The 27,956-nt window shown below is 47.1% G+C and overlaps 1 protein-coding gene and 1 long non-coding RNA gene across 9 annotated transcripts; one reads left to right on the plus strand and one right to left on the minus strand.

Moving 5' to 3' along the window:
* Nucleotides 1-27,956, plus strand: PRDM12 (PR/SET domain 12). Of its 8 annotated transcripts, none has more exons than XR_014215580.1 (9): nucleotides 1-146; nucleotides 5,114-5,273; nucleotides 6,836-7,233; nucleotides 16,340-16,530; nucleotides 18,742-18,897; nucleotides 22,846-22,957; nucleotides 24,310-24,372; nucleotides 25,780-27,529; nucleotides 27,663-27,956. XR_014215580.1 is itself a non-coding variant. In XM_082207860.1 (9 exons), the coding sequence occupies exons 3-9, from the start codon at nucleotides 6,969-6,971 to the stop codon at nucleotides 27,666-27,668; spliced, it is 1,017 nt and encodes a 338-aa protein (XP_082063986.1). In that variant the 5' UTR covers nucleotides 1-146; nucleotides 5,114-5,273; nucleotides 6,836-6,968; the 3' UTR covers nucleotides 27,669-27,956. The 8 variants fall into 8 exon arrangements, 6 of the variants coding, with proteins under 6 accessions (XP_082063986.1, XP_082063981.1, XP_082063985.1 ...); XR_014215581.1 differs by having other exon boundaries at nucleotides 25,780-26,216; XM_082207860.1 differs by having other exon boundaries at nucleotides 25,780-26,003.
* Nucleotides 18,180-18,809, minus strand: LOC309523775. The gene is made up of 2 exons (XR_014215608.1): nucleotides 18,650-18,809; nucleotides 18,180-18,536 (listed from the first exon to the last, which is right to left on the minus strand). It is a non-coding gene; the product is annotated as an uncharacterized lncRNA (long non-coding RNA).

The following is a 27,956-nucleotide window of genomic DNA, read 5'->3' on the forward strand; positions in this document are numbered from 1 at the left end:
CCTGAGTCAGACTAGGGGTCTGCCTGGCTCAGAATTTTCTATATCCTGACTGCCGTTTCAGAGAGGGGGTGCATCCAGCTTGCGGTATCTGTAACATTATAAAGCTGGGTAGGAGACAGCAGGTTATTATCTTAAAGCCCAGGCAAGTATGTATCACCATGATATGATATGATATGATATGATATGATATGATATGATATGATATGATATGATATGATATGATATGATGATATGATATGATGAGATGATACAATATGAGAATAGAGTAGTTCACACTGGATTGCACTGGTTTGGATTGGATTGTGTGTTTCTTTAAAGAGGGGGCACAGACAAAGCTGAAAGAGGTGGAGCCAATAATTAAATAAGGGATCAGCCCAATCCATATCAACACAAACCCATCCCCCCGCCCCCAGTACAGTGGTACCTCAGGTTACAGAAGCTTCAGGTGACAGACTCCGCTAACCCAGAAATAGTACCTCAGGTTAAGAACTTTGCATCAGGATGAGAACAGAAATTGCACAGTGGCAGGAGGAGGCCCCATTAGCTAAAGTGGTACCTCAGGTTAAGAACAGTTTCAGGTTAAGCATGGACCTCCAGAACGAATTAAGTTCTTAACCTGAGGTACCACTGTACTCAGTGCCTCAGATATCACCAGCTGGTCAGACCAGTTTGGGACTGGTGTGGGTGGTGGGTGCCTACCAGAGATCCCTTCCACAATTCAGACCTGGCAGTCAGTTTAGGCTCCGCATTAAGTTGAAGAAATCTATTTGCTGAGTCACTTGGAGATAAATACATTCTTGGCCCTCTGTCAAGTCCACCAGTGCAGCCTCACATCCAAGCACCTCATGCAGTTCAACTGAAGAAATGGAGGCTGTTTAGGTCAGGCTTTGCCGGTGTGGTGCCTGCAGGTGACAGTGTGCCCTCCAGAACCTACTAGGGTGTCTGCGAAAGCAGTGGCAGACTTTGGGCTCTTGGACTTCAGTGGTGTCCTGGGCAACACTAAAATTTGGCATCCCTCTCCACCTCTCACACCATTCTAAATCACTGTTGTGCTGCCCTAAAACTGCCTCCGGTGAAAAGCCTCCCTAAATATCCCAGTGGACTCCCACACTAGCAGAAACCCCTAAAGAACCTCCAGATCCCGCAGTTCCAGCCACAGCACTGAAGGTTCCCATGCTGGCTGCTTCAGCTTCTCAGTAGAGCTTGGGCCAGCTGCTCCCCACCCCCACATTAATTCCAGGGCTAGTGATGGATGGTGTTCATTGGGGTTGGTAGGGTGGAAGGCAGGGAGCCCAACAGTAGGTGGCGCCACAGCCAGCGACAGGCAGAACAAACCAATTCTAGGTTTGCCCCAATCCTCCTCCCTGCTGAGTTCTACAAGGGCAACCTGAGACTTAAGGAGGAGAAAGCTGGCAGACACTGCCCTTCGGAGTGGTTGCAGGTAGGAAAGGAAAGCAGGTGGGGGCTGGCTGAGGGCATGCTGAGGTTGGTGGGGCAGTGCCCCACTTGCCCTAATGGAGTGGCCACCAGGGGCAGGGTAGTTGAGCGATCATCAGATTCAGTGCCTGGCCAACTGCACACGACTGCTCTAGAGGAGAAGGAAGCTTGTGTAGGCAAGTGCCAGAGTTGGGGCCTTCCTGAGAGCCAGAAAGGGGCAGTGTTTTCACCTGTTATACAATATGTGAAGCAAACTTGGAAGTGTTGTCTTCCAGTGAAGGGGCTTATTGAAGCATGAGCTGCTGAATCTGGGTCGTCGTCCGTCCCCCCGTCCCTCATCCTCCGTTCATGTATTTTGGCTGGGGGACTTGAAAGCTCTCTTACCTCTAGACATGGCTGTCCTAAAGGATGTTGCCTGAAGTTTTGAAAAAGTTCCCCCATCCATGATATAAGCCATTGCAGCCTGCAGGTGAGTCCCCATGAGGTCTCACATCCAGGCTACTTTACCAGGGTGGTAGCCTTTACTAGGCTGACATAGCCTGGGCCCCGAATTGTCCTGAGTGTTTCTGAGTAACAGATTCAGAGGAAATCAAAAGAAGGGTGTGTGACTTTTCATGGTGGCTGAGTAGGATATTATCAAGAGCTTTGTCCTCCACAATTTTGCCTAATTTTTGATACCATCTGAGTTGGTGGCGATTGCTACTTCTTCTGGAAATAAATTCTAGAGTTTAGCTATGTGTTTCTTAAATCGAGAAGACTTTACCCAGGGATGACTTGGGGGAGTAATAAATGGGAGTAACTGACGGACAATTAAACTGACTCTGAGGGGGATCTTTTTGACGTTCCTGGGGGTGTGATCTAATTGAAGTGGAACTGGTTTAGAAGGTGACCGAAGGTTGGATGCAAATTACCTGAAGAACTTTTCTGATAGGTGAAGAGATCTGACAGTCAAATAACTTACTTTTGATGCTTTGGATGGGGCATGGAATTGACTGGCTTCCTGTGACTTTTAAACCCCACATTTGCAGCTGTACTTTCTAACTTTGCAAATGGCCCGTAAACAGATGTCTGTTCTCGGAATATTCTGGGTGCCTAGTAAAGTCCCTGGGCAGCCTTAGTGTTAATATGCTCATGAGTAGCTCTCCGGGTGATTTGCAAACTTTCCCTCGCATACAACCCCTGCCTGAAATGAGCAGCTGATGGGACCTTGTTGGAAGCCTTTGCTGAACGGGAGCTTCGTCCCTTGCAATGTGTCCTCCGATCAGGAGAAGCAAAAAGTCTCTAAAGAGATAAAGCATACAGGTATTGGGTTTCACGTCAACAGCCCGCACCCCTTACTTTTGTTAACCAGCAACAGCCAGGCCAAAATAATCAGCTGGGAGAGTTTTTTTCCTATGATCAGAACCCCACGCGCAGTTTCCCCTCCGAAACGCGTGTGGCGCGTTAAAGGCGCGAGGACAAACCCAGGAAAGAAAGGTGGCAACTCGCAAGCGTGGATGGATGCCTGTTGCGAAAGAGAGTATTCTCCTCCCGTCCGGAATTTTCATTTAGCAATAAAATTTCTGCAATTAAAACACCCTATCCATAATCAGATCCTTTTATTCCGTGCTGATGAATCTGTCACGGGGCCGCGCTGCTTCACAAGTGATTTGTACTCCACCGTTTCAAGCTTCTTTCTTACTAAAGATTTTTTTAAAAAAAAAACAAACCCGTACGTGCAACAAGCAAAACATGCACTGCACAGCACAGGCGCAACTTTGCTAGTATGGATGGGAAACCCGTGTGAACCCGGGTCAGCGATCACAAAAACCTGTCAAAGGAAAGAGGTTTCCAGCTTCCCAACCTCACCTCCTCGCTCCGTTTTCGTCTTCAACCTCAACGTCTTGCGAAATAGATGATCCGTGTAAAGCGGTTGTGAGAATCCGCGTCCTACAGGACAAAGAGTCAAATGCAAGTTCTTTCCCTGCCTCATATCTCTTGACCTGAATGGCAAAGCAAATCAGCTTTCCTACGCCTCTACCCAAGAAATCCAGGGAGCTTTAAAGACACAACAGACTTTTTACTCATTTATTTGAGGAATAGCTTTCCCCCTCTAAATCTTTTAATACCTAAAACATCTTCTTAGGGGACAGCGAGGCCGGAGATATTTAATTCCCACCACCCCCACCCCCGCACCTATCGATTGCGAAGTTGGTCCTCTCCAGCCAGTGGCAAAATTACCTTTTGAAGAGGGGAAGAGTGAGGATCTCAAAGGGGACGACTGAGGAGGTGCTGAGCTGGGAAGACCTGCGGGGAGGGGGCGTAAATTTTAACCTTTGAGTCTCTAATACGTCTGGTTTCCGTGTTTCTGTCTAACTCCCTATATCTATCTGTATTTCTGTGTTTATCTATACAGTATGTGTGTATTAAGTATATATACAGTGTGCATATGTGTCTTACTCCACCGTGTATATCTGTGCATAACTATATATTGCATGTCTCTTTCTGTGTGTCTCTCTGTATCTAACTTTCTGCGTATCTCTCTAAATAACGTGCGCGTACCGATGTGTATTATCTAACTCATCTAACTCGTTCTCTCGCTCGTTCTCTATCGTGTGTGCGTGTATACCTTTGTGCATATCTATCTAACTCTCTGCGTGTATCTAATTGTGTATGTCTAATTCTCTTTCTGGTGGGTGTGCGCGTGTGTCTGTCTGTCTATCTTGATGTATGTGCCTCCGTGTTTCTTCTATCTATCTCTCTCGTGCGCTTGTGCGTCTCTCTCCCTCTCTCTCTATATATCAGCTGTTCACAAACTTTGCGCCCCTAAATCCGAGTTTAAGGCGTTGCTTTTAACCTATTTCAGATGTCTGTGGTTCTGTTTAATGACGACGACGACGACGCCAATAATAATAATAATAGTAATAATAGAAATAATAGAAATTCTGAGTTCCTTTCCGATTTACATATCGGATCCTCCCTAAGCGAAAGGTGGCCGCTCTGAGGAGCCTGGCAGTGCCCGTTTTCCCCTGGGAAAGAGACTCCCGATTACCTGTTCGGGACTTGCAAACCTGGTTCCGGGCTGCGCAGATGGCTGCCTGGGTTTTGTTTTGTTTTGTTTTTGAACCCTCTATTCTCTCAGGACTGTGTTTATGCCCAGGGAGAGAAATAGCGCGTCGCCCCTATAATCTGCTTCTGTTACTGACGCTTAGAAAAGTGGGGGGTGTCGGGGAGAAAATAAAATAAAAATGTTTCCTACTGGGGGTTTTTCAGCCGTCAATCAAATCTTTCTCGGTCCCGTAGCCTTCAGCCTAAAAGGGCAGATCCTGTATTCCGCCGGAGAGTTTTAGGGATGATGCACTTTGCGAAGCTTTAAGAAGACATCCTAGACCTGGACCCCTGTCTCGTAGGCGCCTAAACGGATTTGAAAGCGTTTTCGCCTCTTGATCCGGTTTGAGGCAACTTAATTGGTGGTGAAGGGGAACCGATCCGTATCTAATTATCATTGGTTATAACGATAGCCGTCGACATTATCATTTTTGGTATTAAAGAGGGGGGGGATTTCTGTTCTGAAATGTAAGAAAAACAAATTGCTTCTCTCTCTCTAATCTAGTTCCACTCCGGATTTTAAAAAGTGGGGCGGCGTTATTTGAAAAAGAAAGAGACTGACAAATTTGGAATATTTGTTTTTATTTAGAATCCTTGGTTCGTTTCTCGATCATCCCTCAAAACGTCAACTATGAAAAAACATTTTCGTTTTTAAAACGAAAAAGCGCGTATGGTATGCGTGAGACAGATAAAGATTGTTGCTTTTAAAAAATCAGCACACGACCAGGACATTCTGTATTCTCACCCAGGTAATTCTGTAAGGCTAGTTTTTTTATTATTATTCAGACGTTCCCGTTTCTGCCGCTTAAAAGCGGTTCCGAGCAGCGGATCTACAGAGCGGCTTTTGCGTTCTTTCTGCCCCATCCATCCAGCTAGGTAGAGACGTTCTTCGAACAAGCTCCAGCGCTTTAGAAAATTCCTCTTGACCTATCTGCTTAAAACAATTTCTTCTGTAGTCTCTTATTCTCAATCTCTCTCAAGCCTAATCCTACACTGAAATTCTATCTTCCTGAACAACCCTCAATCTTTGCGTGAGAGCGAGCGCCCCCGAGTTTCCTATGGGGACCCAGCTCCCCCTTTTCCATCGCCGGGCGTCCCCGTCTCTTCCCAAAACGACCTGTGTCCATAATACAGTATCTGGCGATCGGATTGGGAGAGAAAGCGCTTGGGTGGAAACGAGCGTCCAAAGAGGCGCGCGGATCCCCGTCTCCACTAGCTCAGAAACTCTTAGGAAGGAATCGAACATCTTAAGGCGCGTGTGCTGTGGATTTTGTTAAGGAAAGCAGGATTCGAGATTTTGAGGAGGTCTGCGTAATATTTGGGAGCTGGGGCAGGTGGGAGAAGTATCTATCTATATTTATTCATACTGTTTCAAAAACATAAGAGGACCCCACCGATCTGCGCTGTCTCTCAGTTTCCAAACCAAGCGCAGCGCGCCTCGTCCATTTCCCTGGTCAGTTTCACGTCTAAGATTCCCAGTTCTCGTTTTCTCGTCGTTTTCTGTTTCTCGGCTGGAACGCCAGCCGATCGCTCGCTCCTTACACCCCTGGGCGGGTGTATGGAGGCTCTCCACTTGCCCCATTAATGAAGACCCACTTCATCCTAGCCTCAGTATTCCCTTCTTTGCGCTTTAAGAAAAGACCCCTCTTTCCAATCGAGGGGGGAGGGGATAGATCCCCGGACCTTGCAGGTGCGATGAGATCTCTGCGTGTGCCAGAATCCCTTCCTAGATTATTATCAACATTATTATTTTAATTTTTAAACTCTCTTCTCCTCTCTAGTCCTCCCGGGAGTTGTTTAAAGAGGCTGGCAAGGCTTTTTGTGTGTGCCAGGAACCTTTGGAAATAGCAGGTGTCGAAAGATGTGATTCTCTCCCCCCCCCCCTTACACATCGTCCTGCCTCTCTCTGTCTCTGCCTCCATTGGTGGGCTCAGGGTGGGCTAGGAAAGGCAGACTCTCCGCCTCTCCCTCTCCCCCCACCTCTGCCTAGATCAGCTGCCCCCACCCCCTCTAAAGGAGGAGGGCCCCCCTCCCTCCTTCCCACTCTCTCCCTTTTCTCAAGCGCTGGCTCCTTCTGGTAGAACAAGTCTATCTTGCGACGTCAGGGTGGTAGGGGAGGGGGGTTATTAATAACCAATTAGAGGGGTCATCGGAGCGCATATATAGTACCAGCCCTCAGGATCTGGGCCCAGAAGACTGTGTTGCCACTTGCTAAGCAGGCAGTGGCTTGGGGGTCTCCACTTGCTCCTGGGACAGCCCACCTCCCTCTCATTCTCTCTCTCATTCTCTCTCTCTCTCTTTCCCCGAACAGATCAGAGCCAGCTGCCCAGGATCTCTGACCCCCACGCAGACCCCAGCTCCAAGCTTGCCCCCCATTTTCACACACACTCCCACACACCCCAAAACCTACCATCTCCCTTGAAGCCTCGCCCCACCTTGTCCTTATGATGGGCTCCGTGCTCCCCGCGGAAGCCCTGGTCCTCAAGGCGGGGCTGAAGGGGCCCGGGCTCTCGCTGGCCGAGGTGATCACGTCGGACATCCTGCACAGCTTCCTCTACGGCCGGTGGAGGAACGTCCTGGGCGAGCAGCTCTTCGAGGAGAAGGCCGCCGGGGGCTGTGGCGGTGGAGGCGGAGGAGGCGGAGGAGGAGCGCACAGCAACCCCAAAACGGCCTTCACGGCGGAGGTCCTGGCTCAGTCCTTCTCTGGAGGTGAGTCTATCGCTCTCAGAGACCTCCTAGAGGGTCGGGGGGTGTGTGTGGATAGAGGTCTAGAAGGGTGTGAGAGAATAATTTCCAAGCTCAAACCTAACCGTGTCTACTCAGGAGTAAGTCCTGTTGCATTCAACTGGTCTTGCTCCCAGGTAAGTGGGGTCAGGATGGCAGCTGGAAAGTTTGATCCCAGTCGTGTTTGCTTGGGAGTTAGTTCTGTTGCATCCCTTGGAGCTTACTCCCAGGTAAGTGGGTTAGGGTTACAGCCTTAGGAAGTTTGTCTGGTTTAAAAAAAAACAAAACCCGAAGAGGGCTATAAACTGAGTGTTGCATTCCTGGGCAGTTCAGCGGGACTCCAAGACATACTTTTTGGGAGGGGGGGAGGTTGCCTTACATGAGGAAAACTGAGGCGCGCTTTCGAAATCTCTCCCACTGAAACCGGACGCGATGAAGCCCCGAGGTAGCTCTCGACAGTATTAGCTCCGCCTAAACAAAAATGTGCCTTTATTAAGAAATGCCCTAAAGGCATCCCATTCCGCCTGTGGATTCATCAGGGATCTCTTTTCCCCAAATCTGCGAGACACAAAGTTCTTTTAGAACCCCTGGCTCACAAGAAAAACGTGCTGAGTAATTTCCAGCACCCCCTCTTCCGCCCCTCATTTCACACCCTCCCCCCAAAGCATCGGTTTTCGAAAATAATTCCCCCCCCCTCTAACCAACGATGCGTAAAAGTCTTGCTAAAAATAACCAGAGTTTCTCTCCTTGCACTCTCTGCAACCCCAGAAATAAAGGGAAGTGCGGTAGAGGTGGAAAGTCCCAGGTTCAATCCACAGTGTCATTTCCTGGTAGCGTTGGGAGAGACCTCATGGAGAGCTGCTGCCAGTCAGTGTAGGCAATATTGAACTAGATGGACCACTGGTCTGGCTCAGTAGAAGGCAGCTCCCCACGTCCCTACTTAAATCAAACTCGAATTCAGAACCACGAGGACTGGAATCTTAGTTCTTTTTAAGGGGAAGGCTAGTAGCTCAGTGGTAGAGCGGCTGCTTTGCATGCAGAAGGTCTCACTGGCATTTCCAGGTAGGGGGAGAACCATGTCTGAAAGCCTGGGAAAGCCACTGCTAATCCGTGTAGCCAATATTGAGCAGATGGAGCCAGTGGTCTGAGTCAGTATGGAGGCAGCTTCCACAGCAGGCGCTGTAACTCTCCAACAGTTTCATTTTACCCCACTCTTCCATTGTCCCTCGAGATAGAAGGATGCCGGCAGCAACAGCAAAAGTATGTGCTCCTAGAGGGGGACGGATGGGAAGTAACTTACCTGTCCTCAAAAAGAATTCTAAAAAGCTTGATCAGGTTGAGATCTCCACCCCCCCCCCCAAAAGGATGAAGTAACAGGAGATCTTGATTCGCTCCCCCAGGAGAAAATAAAAATTTAAACCCCAAAACAAAATAAATAAATCAGCCAACACATCCAGCTTCTGTAAAAGCCTAATAGACCAATTCTGAAAGCACTCTGATACTGGGATTTTCCCATCAGTGTTCTCTGAATGGTCTCCAAAAACCTCTCCCCTCCTTCTCCTCACCCGCCCTTTCAGAAGAACTAAACGCATACTTTTCTGCCCCTCAACATAACCAGAGTGTAAATTTGTGCCATATTCTGACCTCCTTCCCAAAGATGTTTTTAAATCTATCTCTCTCATATATATATATATATATATATATATATATATATATATATATATATATATATTCCTTTTCTGCCTTTCTCACTCCCTGTCTTCCCCTTGAATTTAGCTCTTCACCCCCCAAAAAGTATGAGCCTCATTCTCTCTCTCTTTGAAAAGCCTTTGGCATTTAAATTCTTATTAGGCGTGTAATAGCAGCTGACTGATAAAGGAAATTTTAAATTCATTTAGTTAACTTGGGCCTGACCTGAGGGCCGGGGTGGGGGGGGGAGAAATTCCCACTTAAACCAAGAACTTTAAAAGGGCAATTTGGGAGGGGGGGTGGAGAGAAGAAGAAGAAAGGGTTGATGGGGGGGGTCACATTTTTCTTTTTCTTCAAAATGTCTCAAGTGCTTTCCCCTCATTCATCAATCCTAGGACGGTCTATTTTCCCTGCTGGCATCTCTGTGACTCCCTGCTTCTACACTCCCCCCACCCTCCCTGGAAGATTACTGTTCCTTTCTTAATTTGCCATGAAAACTCCATTCTGTGGCCTTTCAGGGGATGTCAACCAGCTAATCTCTCCCATTTTGTCCAGAGAAATTCCTGGGCCTTTTAGAACAAGTTTCTGAGGGCATTCAGGGCCGACCATGGACGGGCAAACAGCGATCTCCAAAGGCTAATGAATTTAGAATTAGTGATTTTCTATCCAAGGGACTTAAATGAATGCAGATCACTTTAAACAGTGTGACAAATTGCTTTATGGAGTGCAATGGACACTATTTAACCCTCTCCACCCTCCCCCCCTCCAGCCCAGGAACCCCCTTGTTCCACATCCCACTTTTTCCCAGGTTGGCTTAGAAAGGGAGGCTTGTAAAAGATTATGCACCAGCTCTCCTCCACCCCGTTCCATGGGGTATATGCACCCCACAGGGCCTCAGTCAAGGGGCGTTGTGCTGCACACCCCATCAATGAAGATCTGTGAGTGAAAAGACTCTGTGTGTGAGGTTAGCAGGGGCGCAGTTTAGAATCCCCAAAAGATCTCTGCTTGGATCAGGCCAGGGGTTCTGTCTAGTCTGGCGGTCATGTTCTCACAGTGGCCAACCAAATGCCTGTGGGAAACCAGCAAGCACACAATTTTCAACTCTGGACTTGATGACTATTTGCCTCTGTGTGTGTTGTTTTGTGTTCCTGCAAAATAAATATGTTTATTTCCCCAGAACAACAAGGACTAGAAACCTAATTTGCTTTTAGGGCAGGAGTCATAGCTCAGCGGTAGAGCACCTGATGTGCATGCAAAAGTTCCCAGGTTCGACCCTGGATGGCATCTCCAGGTAGGGTAGGGAGGGAAACCCCATCTGAAATTCTGGAGAGCTGCTGCCAGTCAGTGTAGACAAAATGGAGCTACAGTATGTGGAGCTCCCTGTGTTCCTCAGCTCAGCTGGTAATGTGCATTAACTTCACTTAGCTCCAACTGTGGCAGTTATACATTTGAGGGGTGGGGGCTCCAGCTTATTCTGCTGAGAGGGTCCCCAGACAAGTCCTGCCCTGGTGGCGCCACTGATGATGGGGAGGGTGTGCAAGCCCACTGGAAAGAGGTGGGCCAACAGAGCTGCTTTGAAACAAAAAAAAGGTCCCATGAATGTGGACGAAAGAGAACTGTTTTTCTCACTGCCCATGCAAGGAACAGGGCAAGACTTGTGCACAGCAGATGTCTAGACCCCACTCAGCAAAATGAGGAGGACCCCACTCCCAATGCAACAGGGCTGGACTTATCTTATTTTGAGGTCCCCATAAAACTATTTAGTTCAGAGTTGAATCATACTTCAATGCACAACTGGAACACAAACATTGCTTGTATACCAGTCCAGATCTTAGGACTATCTAGCTCAGTATTGTCTACACTGGCTGGCAGCAGCTTCCCAGGGTTTCAGATTGGGTGCCTTCCCAGTTCTACCTGCAGATGCCATTGGTGACTGAACCTGGGATCTTCTGCACTCAGAGCGGATGCTCTGCTGCTGAGCTGCAGCTTTTCCCTATAACTAAGGATCTAGTCCTCATGGTTCTGAATAAGCGACTGATTAAAACAAAAAGTGAGGTCTTACACTGAGTCAGACCCTGGGGCCAGCTAGCTCAGTATTGTCTACACTAACAACCACTAGTTCTTCAAAGTTTCAGGTGGGGCATCTTCCCTGCCTTCCCTGGAGATGCCATTGTGGGGGGGGGGGTTCAGCCTGGGCCTTCTGCACTCATAATGCTCTTCCACTTTTCCACGGACATTCCCCCTTCCCCTGAAGTGGAACTTAAAGTTTCAGTGGGGACATCTTAACCAATTAGTTAACCAGTGCATACTTTTCTTTGAGAAAGCCACACCCAGGAGCCCCCAATACTCTTGCTTATATCCAACAGTGAATCTACTCTGAGTAAAACTCAGTGGGCTATAATCCTCTGCCGACATATTCCACAATGACCCCAATTCACAGCTACCCCAAACATCTGCACACCTCTCTAAGTTGGCAAGTGAGGGCCAAGTGATTGTGCTTTTGGGGTCTGTGGTTGGGTGGTGCAGCAAGGGGGACCTATGTGTTCCACATACCCTCACATGGGCATTGTGTTCAGCGTGATTTGTAGATGTGTGTCTGTGTGGATTATCATGAAAGCGTGTGCATTCCTAGTATGTATGGTTGGTTCCTGGCAGGGGTCTGTGGGGTCATCAAGATAAGACTTTGAGGACACTCATCAGGGTTCCACTCAACAGAGAAGGGTCCCCCACACACAACAGTGATGGTTTGTGACAATTGTGTGTCTCTGTGTGTTTGTAGGGGGTGTGCGTGCGTGTGTGATGGGCAAATTGGTAACTGGCCCATTTCCTGAATCTGGAAGCTACATTTTCGGAACGTAAGTGATTTTAAGAGCATATAGGGAGAGCCTTGATGAATCAGACAAAATGGTTGATCTGCTTTAACATCCTGTCTCCAATGGAGGACAGCCAAATGCCAGGTTTAAAGGGACAGCCCACCCCATTCTTTCTTCTTGGCACCTGATATTCAGAGGTAAGCATTTTTTTTTAAAAAATGATTGCTGTAACCTTATGGCTAAAGAATAACGCAAATCTCTTCAAGAGAACATAGCATGGAAGCACACCGTTCCTCCACGTGTTATGCTGATGTGGCTCATGCTATCACCTGCTTTTGTGGTGTGCTGAGGTGCTCTACGGGTGTTCAGTGTTCATTTATTTTATTTTACTAATTAAATTTGTATACCACCTACCATCTCTAGATCTCAGGGCGGTTCGCAACATAAAATACAAAATAAAAACACAACATGCATAATAAAAACAAGAACAAAAACCACAAAACAATAACTGTCCCTGCCCAAACATTTAAAAAGTGTGTAAGATGTTAATCAGCCCAAGGCCTGGTTGAAGAGGAAAATTTTTGCTCGGCGCCTAAAGGTGTATAATGAAGGTTCCAAGCAAGCCTCTCTGGGGAGAGCGTTCTGTTATGTGTATAGGATGTACTTTGTTATAGAGACAAGGCTTGAGCTGTAGAATCCAAAATACGTTCAAACATTACTTACAAGTGAGGCTTGTGATAAAATGTTTGTTGGGTATTCACCACCCAGCCAGCCACCCATGCCCTTCACCATAATACTCCATTCCTTTCCTATTTTTCTTTCCATTAGCTTTATTTCCCATGGCACTCATTTGTACACAAGAGGGATGTGCCTCTTTTAGTTTTCTTAAAATGCTTTTCATACTTCTGCAAACTTCATATTGGCTCCACTTCTGGATCAACAGCCCTCTCTTGTCTCCATTGCTGTCAGCACTCACCAACTGTGTTGGCTTCTTAGCTGGAGAAGTCCAATCGCCTCTTAAAAAGGGACGTGTGTTTGCAGCAGGGACTGCCATGTAGGTTTAACAGAGTGTGTTTTATAGATAGTACAACTGTTCCTGTGCCGTCTTGCACTCCTGGTTTTTGATCATCTACGCACTGGAATGAATAGGCTGCGTTGAACTAAGTTCTCACTCAGGGGATAGATCTAACATAGTCAATCTCTCTCAATTTAAAAGGGCTTACACATGCGCACACACCCAAAATAACAACAACAACAATAATAATTCTCTGCAATTGCACCATACTTTTAAAGCACATTTAGTACACATTTCAAGCACATGGCTCCCCCAAAGAATCATGGGAACTGTAGTTTACCCAGAACCCTCCACAAACTGCAGCTCCCAGGATACTGGGTGGGTGGGGGAAGCCACATGATGTAAAGGTGCATTAAATAGGCTTTAAATATACATGGTGGGCATGGCCTGTTTAATCCAAGTAGTGTGATACTTCCATAATAATGTAACCTGGACAAGTCTCTGCCGCAGGGTGCTTCTAAATTTAGACAGAGAAGGAGATGACAGAGGAAAGATTTGAGAATAACGGTGGCGGTGGGGCTTTGAGCATGAGTCAGTGCACCCAGTTCTGTGATGCTTTATGCATATTGATGGGGCAATGAGTGAAATCTCCCAGAGGAATTTATATACATTGGGTTAGGCTGTGTACACACTGTACATGCAAAGCACACTAATAGTAGTAGTAGTAGTAATACTACCAGAAACTGTAGTTTCTGAAGGGTGATGGGAACTGTAGTTCTGTGGGGGAAAACTACAGTTCCCAACATTCTTTTGTGTAGGCAAAGGGGCATCTGTTCCTTCATGGGTGTTCCCTTTGTGTGAATGTGCACCATCCTTACATGTCTTGTGACCCCTTTAAGAACTGAAAGCCTGTCTAGAAACCTTTTTATAAACCAACAAATCAAGAATAGATTGGGTTTTACACTGGTCTTTCATTTGCGACCCAGTATACCTCAATCCTACTTCTTCCATTGCAGCACCCACAACTTTGGAACTCCCTGCCCATTGACCTCAGGTAGCCAATTTTGTTGTAATCTATTTTCAGCGCCTGCTAAATATATTTTTATTTAGGCAAGCCTCCCCAGAGAGACATATAATGTGTCTTTCAAACTGGTTTTTAGCTTCTCCTTGATTTTAATTATTTTTTTAGGTTTCAAATAGTTGCTTTGAACTGCTTTTTTAAAAAACTGATCATTTCATAATTTTATAAATTGCTTTGTTCTTCTTTACAATCAAGTGGCATATGCACTTTGAAAAATGCATAATTATTCTTCCAGCCTGCTCCTATAGCCCTTAATACAAAACAGTAATGCAGCCATAACCCCCTGGTATTCTCCAGAGACTCTTGGCTGTATATACGCTTCGTCTTACTATGCATCCAGAGCACTCCCTTCACTGGTTTGGGAAGTGGTATACACAGTGCTTTTTTTCTTAAAAAAAAAAAAATGTTTAGGGCTACTCTCATTTCCCCACTCATATTGAAATACTGCCCCTCAATGAGGCCAAACTTAGATTCACAAAATGTTTAGGAGTATGCATACCCCTGCGTCCCCCCAGAAAAAAGCACTGGGTACACATGACATTAACCCCCATCCATATCTATCCTGTCCTTTCTTAAGAAATGCTGCATTTTGATGTATCGCCCTCTAAAAAATCCCAGATTCAATCCAAATTGTGAAAAAGAATGGTCTCAGTGCATTTTAAGCCAGTAATGTGTGCACACAGCACCAGCTTGCTTTAACACCAAACACTCACCTAAATCAGTCCCCAGATCGAGTTGCATTTCCAGCTTGGGTACCACCAGCACAATTATGCAATTTGCTAGATTTCTGCCTGCACTGGAGAGGTGAGCGCCTCTTTTTAACCTGCCTCACCTTTAAAAAAGCATCTCTTCGAAGAGATGACAATGGAAGCAAAGTGGCAATGAACTGGGAGAGAGCTCTCGGTTTCACTGTCAGCTGCTCATATTACTGGCACACGAGCCAGTTGCCTTCCTCCCACTATGGAGATAGTGAGATATGGGATCCATTTTCCCCGGGCTCTTTTCCTGACCCAACCCAGGTGTTCTGTGTTTCTTTTCTTGCATCCTCTGGACAGTGAGAATTGTGAAAGGGGAGGCAATTGCTGTTAACCCTGATAGCTATGCTCTCCCACCACTATCGGAGGCAGCAATGCTTCTGAATGCTGGTTGCTGGAAACCACAGAAGGGGACAGTGCTCTTGAACTCAGGTCCTGCTTGTGGGCTTCCCGCAATGGGCATCTGCTCAGGCCCTGTGAGAACAGGATGTTGGACTAAATAGGCCTTTGCAGAGCTGTAGCTACAGGGGGTGGTGTGGTGTGAAGCATTCAGAGGGGCACCATTGAGGCTCTCAGCCTGTGTATGTGTACACAAATGCTTGTGTGTGTGTGTGTGTGTGTGTGCGCGCGCACGCCAAACTGGGCCTTTGACCCAGGTGAAAATAAAGCCTAGTTTCGCCTCTGGATCTTTGCCTGATCCAGCAGTCGGGCTCATACTTTGGAAGATACGAGCAACCAATTGCATGATCATGATAAAACACTGAATGGCTGGCTCTACCATTAGGCAAAGTGTGGTGTCTGCCTTAGGTGGCTGATGCGAACGGTGGCAGTAGCAGAACCTCAAATCATGATTTTGTGCTCCCCCACTGCCTTTCAAATGCCCAGTGTACAAAAACAGGTGTTGTTTTTGGGACTCCGAATGACAACTCTATTATGGTAGTTCTGTTGTTCTTCCCATATTGCAAATTCGGGACAGCTGAGTTTGAGAAAAGGCATGGGGGGAAACCCACTGATGTTAGTGGAATTTTTAACCAGGAGCAAGAACTGAGGATTGGTGAAAATTCATGACAAATCTCTCAGCTGTGCTAACCATGCCCTCAATTTACAGAGGCAGTATAGACGAGATGTTCGGAGATGACAGACTTTGCCTTTGCAACCTGCTCACAAGGGCTCAGAGACATCTGCTGGCCACTGGCGGAAATGGGATACTGGGCTGCTTTGATCCAAAGATGAGGCAGTTCCCATTGCTCTGTTCCTGCTTGCTCTGAATGCTGGATTACCCAAGGGGCAGCCTAAGCATGTTGCCTGTTGCGTTTCCATTTTTGTAGATTCTTACATTTTGCAACACAGGGGTTTGTGCTTGTTTAGAGTTCTAGTGAAGCAGGGGCACCAATAAAAAAGGAGAAATTTTTGAAATAATTTGATATTTCTAAAAAACAACAATTGAAGTACAGTAGTCATCATGGGGAAAATCAGAACTTTGTGGACTTCCTTACACTCTATTCCACTGAATTGTTTTAACTGGATTTTGAATAAATTTGCAACTAATTATTTCTGTTTTGAATTTTATTGTGTTATTAGCTTAATCCTTAATGGGTTGTGCAAACTGCTATTGTGAATGATGCTTTTTATAGTGTGGGGCGGGGAGCATTTTGGGCTCCCCAAAAAAGTTTGGGAACCGTTGGTATAGCTTAACTTCTTTCTCTCCCTCCCGTTTCTCTTTCTCTCCGACCCACAGAGGTCCAGAAGCTATCCAGCTTGGTGCTGCCTTCAGAGGTCATTATTGCCCAGAGTTCCATCCCTGGAGAAGGGCTGGGCATCTTTTCTAAGACCTGGATCAAAGCAGGCACAGAGATGGGACCTTTCACTGGCCGGATCATCTCCCCAGAGCATGTGGACCTTTGCAAAAACAACAATCTGATGTGGGAGGTAAAGAAGCAAGGATGTGTCCACATGAGAGAGGAGGCTGGCTTTTCTTGGAACGGGGTGGGGAAGCCATAGCTCTCCAGATGTTGTGGGACTCCAACTCCCATGAACCCATGCAGCCAGCATGGCCAATGGTCCAGGAATGATGGGCGTTGAAGTCCAAGAACCTCTGAAAGGCCACAGGTCTTCTATCCCTGAATGAAGAGATGGGATGCAAGAGATGGAAGAATGCCTCTTTTTTTAATAGGCATTCCCCCATTAGGAAGGGGAAAGAAGAGATGCTAGGGATTGAACCAGGGACATTCTACTTGCAAAGTGGGTGCTCCAGCTCTGAGCTACGTCCCTTTACTTAGGGTTGCGAAACAGCCCATAATATGTATACTTGGCCTTGTATTTCCTTTTATCCTCCCATTCCTGATGACAGAGATTGAGGCCATTTGGAGCAACAAACACTCTTAACAATGGCCTAGTCTACAGCCCACAATTTCCACAAATTGATGCTAGTCCAGTGTATAAAACAGGCACACCTGTCATATTAGAATGGCAAGATCACAATGCTTCAAGTGTGAGTGATATGCGCTTTGATTTCCAGAACAAATAAAAGTTTATTCAGAAGTCTGCTGAGAGACATCCTGCACTGCAGGGGGTTGGACCAGATCATGGGTAGGCAAACTAAGGCCCGGGGGCCGGATCCGGCCCAATCACCTTCTAAATCCGGCCCGTGGATGGTCTGGGAATCAGCGTGTTTTTACATAAGTAGAATGTGTCCTTTTATTTAAAATGCATCTGGGTTATTTGTGGGGCATAGGAATTCGTTCATCCCCCCCCCCAAAAAAATAATAATCTGGCCCCCCATAAGGTCTGAGGGACAGTGGACCAGCCCCCTGCTGAAAGTTTGCTGACCCCTGGGCTAGATGAACATCAGGGTCCCTTACAACTCTCCGGTTCTAGGATCCCCACTCCGAGTGATTTCTGAGTGGTCTGCAGTGTGTATGTTTGAGAGCTGCCATCTTAGATTGCTTGAAAAGAGGATTAGAAGTCAATTGATGGTTATGAGCCGGGCTAACTAAATAAAACCTACCCATTTATTATTTTATTAATTAGTTTTTTATACCACCTTTCATAGGGTGGTTTACAATACAAAAACACAAAAATACGTGAGATAGTAACAGACAAAAACAATACCCCCCCCCCCAGTTTAAAAGGCCATAGAACATTTAATTAGCCAAAGGCCTGAGAAAAGAGGAATGTTTTTGCCTGACGCAAAAGGTGCCAGGGGAGCTTCCCTGGGGAGAGCCTTCCACAAACGGAGAGCCACCGCAGAAAATATGCATTCTTGTGTTTCCACCCCCAAGGCCTCTTGTGGCTGAGGCAACAAAGAACGGCTTCAGGTGAAGCTTGCAGGGTCTAGAGTGGTTCATATGGGGAGAGGCAGTCCTTGAGGTATTTAGAGACATTGTACCTGAGAATATCACTTGCGAGGGTGGGCAAACTTCCAGAGGCATTGTTGCCTTCAGCATCCATTTATGGGCCTTCTCAGAAGACTCTATGATTATGAACTAATGCAGCTATTAGGAACGCAGGGAATGCCTGTGGGAAAGAATGAGTCAGAAGGAGGCGGTGGAATAGATGGCTCTGTCACACAAGCAGACTAGGTTGCCATAGTAGACATGATATAAGTGTATAAATTTATGCCTGGCATGGACAAAGTGGATAGAGAAAAGCTTTCCTTCCTCTCTCGTGATGCTAGAACACATGAGCATCCAATGAAGCTGAATGTTGAAGGATTCAGGACAGATCAAAGAAAGGACTTCTTCATGCAGCTCTTGGTTCAACTATGGAACAAGGCTATCCATGGCTACCAGCCACAATGGCTAAATGCTCTGCATCCATGGCCGGAGGCAGTAATACTTCTGAATGCCCAGTAGCTGGAAGCCACAGGAAGAGAGGGTTGCTGTTGCACTCGGGCCTGTTTTGCAGGCTTTTCCGTAGGAACATCTGGCTGGCCACTGTGAGAAAAATAAGTTTTATGTAGGGTGCAGAAAGATTTAAAAGCCCAATTTTTAAAAAACCTTGATGCTCCTGATAATTTTCTACAACTTTTCTAACACACTGGTGACACCTTTCCTGGGGTGGGATAACTTGGATGCATCTTTTCAGATGTGGTAGGTGGGTGTGATTCATGGACTGAAACCCTCTTGCCCTTTTTTCCAGGTCTTCAATGAAGATGGAACTGTCCGTTATTTCATTGACGCCAGCCAAGAGGACCATCGCAGCTGGATGACATACATCAAGTGTGCTAGAAATGAGCAGGAGCAGAACCTGGAGGTGGTCCAAATTGGGAACAGCATCTTTTACAAGGCCATTGAGGTAAGGGTGTTACGGACAAGGGAATGGGCGAGAGCAAAAATACTTGCCCTCAACCTAAGTTGCTGATGCTTCTTCAGACTTTTTATTATTCTTCTGGTGCTGGGGAGTTCAGTGTAGAAACAGAGGACTGAATCCAATGTAGTGCTAAGGGAAAGCAATTTACTGGTATACTTGTTTTGCTGCTGAAATGCAAAGGAACTTCTGTGTCATTAAACTAGGATGGCTTTAGAAGGGGATTGGGCACATTTGTGGCGGGTAGAGCCTATTCATGGCTACTAGCCACGATGGCTATGCTCTGCCTCCACAACCAGAGGACGTAATGATTCTGAATTCCAGTTGCTGGAAACCACAGAAGGAGAGAGTGATCTTGGGCTCGGATCCTATTTGCGGGTCTTGGCTACTGTGAGAACAGGATACTGGACTGGTTGGGCCACTGGCCTGATCCATCAGGCTCTTCTTTGAAATCTTGAAAGCCAGAGGCGGCAGCTCTATGGAATTCTTATTGGAAATTGTATTTTGTTGTGGACTTTTAGGTGTTTGACACAATATGCTTTCCCCGTACAGGTTTTTATGCTGTCTTTGATTGGTCAGTTAGCTAAGTATTTTTATTTATTTACTTGATTGGTGGGGGGAGCTATCCCCTACCCCCCCCGGCTATGCCCATGTTAAGAGGCTATCCACTTTTTAGTTTTGCCTCTTATATAAGGTGCAGCTGAGAACATCTCTACATAATTTCTATAGGAGAATGGACCATTAGGGCAAACAGGGAGGTGCCCCATCAACTTCAGTCTGCCATCAGCCAGCCCTTACCTGTCTACCTTCTTTCTTAAATTTAGTCCATGGAGCGGAACTGGCTACCAGCTTCTTCCTCCTGAGTGTCAGAGTTGCCTTTGTAGAACTCAGCCAGGAGGAGGAAGATGGGGAGAAAACTGGAATCCATCAGCTCTGCCCCTCATTGGCTCTGGCGCCACCTATTGTTGCACTTCCTGCCTTACACCATACCAGAGTCCAACAACATCTGGAGGGCTGGAAGTCACTCAGCTGCTGGCTTTAGGTCAGTGTTTCCCAACCACTGTTCCGCGGCACACTAGTGTGCCGCGAGATGTTGCCTGGTGTGCCGCGGGAAAAATTAAAAAATTCGAAAGATATTTTTTTTTAAAAAAAGTCAAATTTTCGATTGGGGCGCTGTCACTAGATGACCCCTGGGGTTCCCTCCCTCCCTCCCTCTCTGCGCCTCCCTCCTCCTCCTCCGGGGAGGCCCTTTCTGGCTCTCGGCCAAGGCTTGGCAGCTGCCACTCACTCACTCGCTCGCCCACCCGTCCCTCCATCCCTGCACCCGGCCTCTCCCCCTCCGTCCCTGGCGCGGGGGCTGCCGGGATCCGTAGTCCCCTCGCCCTTGGCTCCGCGCCCGCACAGGGTGCGCGAACTACGTTTCCTGGCGGGCCGGTCGTTTTGTTTGAAGCGCTCTTCTCCCAGCCATGGAATGAGCGCAGTGGCGGCGGCCGGGCGGGCAGGGGCTCTTCCGCGCAGACCCCGCGCAGCCTGCCTGCGCCCCCGCGGAGATCGGAAGGCAGGATGGAGCCCGGGGATCCCCGCGGAGGCGGAGCGGCGGAGGCGGAGGCTGCCCCCCAGGTAGGGCTGCGTCGGGGGTTTTTTATTTTTGCAATCCTGCATCCGCGCCGGAGGGGACGCATCGGACCGCGGGGAGACCCCTTGGCGGGCGTGCAAGGCAGTGCATGCGTGCAGGCGTTGCATGGAGTGCAGTGCAATGCAATGAACGCGGCGCCCTGCATGCATGCATGCAACTTCCACCGGCGCTCCGGACTTGGCAGGTGAGGGGGGTCCCCAGTGGGCGGCAGAGAGAGCCGGGAGGGTGAAGGGGAGCCGGGGGGAGCAGCGCTGCTCCCCGAGCCGAGCCCGGGGGGAAACTTCGGCGTCGTTGCGCTGGGTGTTGGAAGCGGAGGCTGGCGGGGGCCCCTCACCTGCAAAACCTGGTTGCCTCTCATATATTTCGTGCATTGCATTCATCGCCCACTTTCTCCTCCAAGGAGCTCCCGGGGGCGCGCGTGGTTCTCCCCGTGTTATCCTCGCAACAACAGCCCTGCGAGGTGGGTCAGGCGAGTGGCCCAAGGGAGCACCCAGGGATTGTCCTGGCCAGGTGGGGTGATTTGAACCCTGCTCTCTGCCCGGTCTTCGTCCTCATTTAGCCCCCACATGTGCATGACTGTGCATGACTGAGGTTTCCCCCCCTCGTCTTGGCTATGGTGTGAGTCTGTGCTGTTAATTAATGGGGTTCTGCCTTCGGAGAAGATGAGCCAGCCCTCAAGGAGGTGATTATGTAATTTGCTAGCAATTCATGTCCCTCCCGGCGTGACGCTGCGCGCTGACGTCACGGGGCTGTAATGGTGGTGTGCCTCGAGATTTTTTTCATGAAACAAGTGTGCCTTTGCTCAAAAAAGGTTGGGAAACACTGCTTTAGGTGATCTATCTGTTTCACTTTAGTGGACAAGTGAAGCTTTGCAAATTTGGGGAAATGCTGGAACCTGAAGACCACACACAGAGAGCATCTACCCCTGCAGCATATTCTGAAATGCAACACACACACACACAGAGAGAGAGAAAGAGAGAGATGCAAACACAGCCTACGCACACCCAAGTGCTAAGAACAGTTATTACGCGCCATCTTTCATGTCTGGGGTTTTGTCTCCTAATGTGAAAATGATAGTTAAGATTTTAGCAACACTTGTAGGTTTATTTTTGGGGAGGGGGAGGTTCTTTTCTCCTGCAGAAGATCTCTCTAACGCCTTTTGCCATTTTGCTACTTAGCTTTCGTAAAAGAAAATAACTGCTCTCTGTGTGATGTAGTGGAATGTGAGGGTGTTTTTGCAGAGAAATTGCACCACCTTTCTCTGCAAAAGGCTGGTATAACATTTTCATCCAAGCCTGGAAAATGTTTCTTTCTCTTTTGTTTGGCACCAGAATTGATATTACAGTTAGCACTGGGCAAGCCTCGGTGAGGAGGCTGTTCCCAGAAATGTGGGGAGGCAGTGCTAAGGAGGCCCCCTCTCTGGTCACCTGATTTCAGATAACCTCTTGTATGTAATGGATATTTCAGAGTGGAGAGGATGCCTGTTTTAAAATGATGCTTTCCATCTACAGTTTTTATATATATTTTAAACTGCAGCTGTTTGCCTGGCAGAAGAGGCTAGCTCCTTTTCTATTTCAAAAAGGCTATCCTCCTTTACTAGGTGCAGCCAAAAGATTAAACATAAAACAAACAAACAAACAAATAAATAAATAAATATCTCCTGCCGGAACGATTATGGCATGTCTTAGATTATCCTTTTTTCTCCAACTGATTAATCTAATTCAAGGGTGGGGAAATGGCCCTCCAGGTCTCGCTTTCTCGCCCTTGAGCTCTTCTTATAAAAGCCATATCCCTCAATGGCCTTGCTTGAGGGAATTTGAGGTTTGATAATGCCTCTTCTGGTTTCCTGGATGGAGGACAGAGAAACTAGCCACCAAAACAAAGAGACATTTTTACATGCATTGCTCCATTCACTTTTCCCTCTGGACCCACCTACCACTGTCATGTGGCCCTTGGAAGGTCACCCAAAATAGAATGCAGCCCTTGGGCTGAAAAGTGTTCCCCACTCCTAATCTAATTGGTTAAACATTGCAGCTTTTAAGCACAGGGAAAGACACTTTGGACATATCATAATATAGAATAATGGTTAGAAGGGTATCAGCACAATCCTCACAACAGCTGACCAGCCCCAGGACCTGAGAACAAAAGCTCTCCCCTTCCTGTGGTTTCCAGCTACTAGCACTCAGAAGCATTGCCACCTTCAGCCATGGAGGCACAGTCTAGCCATGGAGAGCCTCCTCTTCCTCCATAAATTTTTCTAACCCTCTTTTAAAGCCGTTCCCCCTCTTCTCTCTCTACAGATGATTCCTCCGGATCAAGAATTGCTCGTTTGGTATGGGAACTCCCACAATACCTTCTTGGGGATCCCTGGAGTGCTGGGACTTGAGGAAGAGCAGAAGAAGAGTAAGCACGGTGAGGAGATGGTTGAATTCTGCTCAGGGTTGGCATTGTATAAAACTTGCCTTTCTTAAGATTTCCCTCTGAAACTTTGCGGGATTTGTGGGGTGGAGTGGGGAGGAAGTGGGAATCAGTCCCTCCTGTTTCTCTCTCTCTCTCTCTCTCTCTCTCTCTTTTTAGAAAAAGTAATTTGAAGAAATCAATACAAAACAAATACAAAAAGCAGTGCAGTGTATCTGAGAACAGACTTAATAATAGGTTGGTAAAGTACTTAAGACCACCAGGAAAGTCAAACTCCACGCTGTACCGAGGAGAGGGAGTCTCACGTGTCTGATGCACATAAGATGGTACCCCACCAAACCACACAGAATTTTTCAGGGTCCTTTGAGCATTTTGACATGCGATTTATGAGTTATTCTTTTTCCAGCTGATGCTGAGTGCCACATATTTTTAATACCATCTGTTGTAAATGTTTTAGGTATCCCTGGGGGGAAAGAAAGGTGTAACCATTTTTATCCTGCAATGCAGACATGCATTTTAATTCTTGTTGTTCGTCAGTTGCAGCATCACAACTTGTGTGTATGGGGGGGGGGGTAGTCTCCTGATGGAGGCCCGCCATTTTGTATCTTTTCAGGGGAAGCCTTTAAATAAAATTGACAAATCTCTTAACGTTTAATCTTGCTGCTGGGTTTCAAACGAATGCATCAACTGGACCGCTGCTATTTTTAATGTTTTTATCTTACTTTGCTGGGGCTTGCTGGAATGCAATCCCCCCTCAAAATATTTTCTTATTTTCACTTATTTACAAAAAAAAAGCGACAATCGATATTCAGCAATTCCCGCCTCCTGCACAGAAGTACCAAATATCTAGTTAATTACTTTCAACTTTCAATTTATAAACAAATATATCACTCTGCAAGTTGCCATATGTCCTCGGAGGCCTGTAACCATGTCCCACTAATGTTGCATACATAATAAAACTATACCAGGTTTCTTGCCTGTTCGACTCTCTCACATATGGGTTGCCAGTTTGTCCATTGGCATTAAGTTCCAGAGTTGTGAGATCCAGATCTCAAACAGGTCTGCACTGATAGAGTCTTCCAGTAAAAATCCAGGGCATAATTGTGCCCACAGTAGGTCTTTGAAGCTATCAAGGAGAAGTATTTATAGGGAAAAGGAGAGAAGTGGTTTCTAATTTTGGGAATCTGAGGGCATGCAATGAATTTTTAAAAGATATTATTTCATTCGGGCTGTGTCTTTTTAAAGTTTTCGTTCCTGTTGTATATAGAGTGGTGCTGATGTTGCTGCACGACCCTCCATGATAAATATTAATTGCATTGTTTATTTCATTAATGACATACATATAGAATATGGGCTTGATCCGTCCCCATCTGTGGGCTCACCTGCTCCGGGCATGAGTAACTTCCAAGGTAGGGTGCTCCTTGGGAGACGAGGGATGGCTGGAGGGGGTGAACCGGAGGGTGACTGTGACCTCCCGTGTGCAAAATGGCAGCCCCTGCACTGCACGTGAGCTACTGAGGCCAGGCAGGGTGAGGGAAAAGGGCTCCTTTGTGGGGATGGATCAGGCCCTATAGGATTATATAATTTTTTATTAAAACCAGGGGCTCAATATCTCGTTTACTTCAGGAGTGGATTAATGCAATGCGCTCTAAGTGGGCCATCCCTCATGCTTGTCCCAGAAGTTGCAATTGGTGCAGAATGCTGCAGCATGATTGCTGACAGGAGTGAGGCCATATCAGCATATAAACCTGCACTCAGAGATCACTGGTTGCTGATTTGCTACCAGGCCAGGTTCAAGGTGTTACTATTCGTATATAAAGCCCTTAGCAGCTTGTACCCAGCTTACCTGCAAGGTCACAAGTAGGCCCACTCAACTGCTTCAATCTGCAGAACAGGCCCTGTTACAGGAGCTGCATAATACTCATTCCAGATTTGTAAGAAATCAGATCTTTTAGCATGGCAGCACCCACACTTTGGAACTCCCTGCTTAGTGATAACAAGCAGGTGCTTTCACTATATTGTTTTCAGCACCTGTTAAAACCATTTTTGTTTAGGCAAGCCTACCCAGACACAAAGAAGTGGCTTATAGCTTCTTCTTCTTTTTTAGTTTTAAATAATTGTTTTTAACATTTTTTTTACTGATGATTTCATTATTTTAATCTTTTTCTAAACGATTTTGAGGGTTGTTTTTTTACAGTCAAGTGGCATATAACTTGTAATAACAATAATAATAATAATAATAATAATAATAATAATAATAATAATAATAACTTTCACTCATCACCAGCCTTCTGAGTACATAACATGTAGGACTGCTCTGTAAAACCTTTTCATCCCCTGAAAAGGCATTCTTCTTCACCAGATTTTATCTAGAAAGTCACAACCCGAATGAAATAGTATCTATTCCCCTCACAGTGCTGCAGCTATTACAGTGGTTTAAACCAGGCATAGCCAAACTCGGCCCTCCAGATGTTTTGGGACTACAACTCCCATCATCCCTAGCTAACAGTACCAGAGGTCAGGGGTGATGGGAATTGTAGTCTCAAAACATCTGGAGGGCCAAGTTTTCCTATGTCTGGTTTAAACAATTCCTCTGGGAATTGTAGCTCTGGGAGGGAAATAACAGCGCCCTGAACAAACTACAGCTCCCAGGATTCTTTGAGGGGAAGCCATGAGTGTTTAAAAAGCGGTATGAAACTATTTAAAATATATAGTTACAGATGAAGCCTAAGTGTATAAAATGATGTTTTGTTTGGGAGTGGGGTTTGTTGCTGGAAATAACCTAAACTTCTCCCTTTTGTCCATTGCCCCTGCAGAGGACTTCCACGCAGCTGAAGCAGGTGCCAGTTCCACCGGCCGCATGCGCTGCGTCATCTGCCACCGCGGATTCAACTCCCGCAGCAACCTCCGCTCCCACATGCGCATCCACACCCTGGACAAACCCTTTGTCTGCCGCTTCTGCAACCGCCGCTTCAGCCAGTCCTCCACCCTCCGCAACCACGTCCGGCTCCACACCGGCGAGCGCCCTTACAAGTGCCAGGTCTGCCAAAGTGCCTATTCCCAGCTGGCCGGCCTGCGGGCCCACCAGAAGAGTGCCAGGCACCGGCCCCCCAATGGCTCCCTGCAGTCGCATTCGCCGGCCCTGCCTGTGCCGCACCCCACCTCCCTTGCTCACCACATCCCCACTATGGTGCTGTGAGGTCGGGAGGAAGTCCCCTGGCACTGCCGTGAACTGGTGGGCACCAAGGCATTGGTGAGCGCGCAGGGGAAAGGGGCAGGGGGATTTTTGTGGTGGACCCATCCAGCAGCGGCTTTTAGTGGGGCTTGGCAAATGGAACTTCCATCTTCAGGCACACGTCTACCGTCTGAACAAGAGAAGGGGGGCAGGGCGGGGCCTCTGGGCCCTGCTTTCAAGATTCCCAGCAGCCTTTGGCTGCCCACTGTCAGAAACAGAGCACCGGGGAGGGATTAATGGACCTTTTGGTCTGGTCGGGAATGATGAGGGGATTCTGCTCTGGCAAAGTCTCATTATTCCTAAGTGTGAGAACTAGGTGGGGGACTCTCTTAATTTTTTATTTTAGTATTTCAATATTTCCATCCAAGTTCCTTGGGTGATTTCCACCATCTTGGTTTCTTGTTCATGATGTGAGGCCTGTATGGTCCTCCCTATTTTGCCCATTGACTCAGGCATCCAAGTTAGATATATTTCTGGGGACGAGAAAAGAGGCTGAGTGTAAGATGAAGCCATGGCAAAAATGGAGAGAAAAGTAAATGGTAGAGGAATAAGCACTTCTTCACATCATTCTTAAGTTTAAAGCAGAAATAGGGAACGAGATGTTGCTGGACTCCATTATCCTTAACCTGGTCATCCTCCAGGGCTAGACAAGGTGAGATCTCTTCCTATGGTAGCAGGATCCACCAGGGCAGCAGATGTAAACTTGCCATACGTCAGGAAAATTCCTGACATGTCCTGGTTTGCAGGTGTAAAAATGGCATCGGGGGGGGGGGAGGAATTTTGCCAAATCGTCAAAATGTCAGAGAAAACCCGGATGTAGGGCAACACAATGGAAAAAGCAGTGGAAACAGCTCAAAAAGCTTAAAATCACTATTATTGGGTTAGGTTTCCTCAAAAAAGCTCAACAATTTTGGGGTCTTCCTAAAGAAAGCTCACAACTTTGCGGGTGTCAGGAATTTTAAGCAGATCCCAATGTCAATATTTCTTTCTACCCCTTGTTCCTGAAGTAGATCTTCCCTCCCCTCTTCTTCCTTGGCAGGGAGGGGGGGGTACTATTTTGGAGTCAGCTTCAGGTGTCAACACATCTTGGGCCAGCCCTGCCATCCTTGCTGCAGAGGCTGATGGGAGATGGAGTCCAGAAGTATCCAGAGGCCACCACATACCACACATGGCTATTCTAGAGGTTTGGTGGTAGTTATCAAGTGATCCCACTTCTCTTCTGGATCCGACAATACCTGCCCACACACTCACAGGAGCCTGCAGTCCATTATGGTCCCCTGTGATAGGATTCAATCCCAGGTTCCTGAATTGAGCTCTGGAGTTCTTAACAGGTAGTTTGTTGGGGCGGGGGACTTCATGGTTGGTGGATGATCCAGCCAAACTGGACAGGGTTCTGGGCTCTTGGGCTCTTCACACCTTCTCCAGGTCTGAATTCAGGTTGACCCCTGTTGCTTTCTGCCGTAGATGTGAATTGTTATCTCCACTGAAAGGCTTCATGCTCTCTTTGACCTCTGGTGAAATTCTTATGGATCAGCTATTGACAAGAGTTTCAGCACCACTATAATCCCAGGCTAACTGCTCCCATCACAGATGGACTGTGAAGTAGGAACATAACTTTAGAACAAATCAAACTATTTGTCCATCAGTATTGTCTACTCTGACCGAACCTCTCTCCATCTCAGTCCTCTTTCTCTCTCCATGGCAATCAAGATTGTTTGTAAACTCTGCATCCAATAAAGGAGGCATTTGTTTCTGTTC

This window comes from Podarcis vaucheri (assembly GCF_965113315.1).
Source record: "Podarcis vaucheri genome assembly, chromosome: Z".
Lineage (NCBI taxonomy): Eukaryota > Metazoa > Chordata > Lepidosauria > Squamata > Lacertidae > Podarcis > Podarcis vaucheri.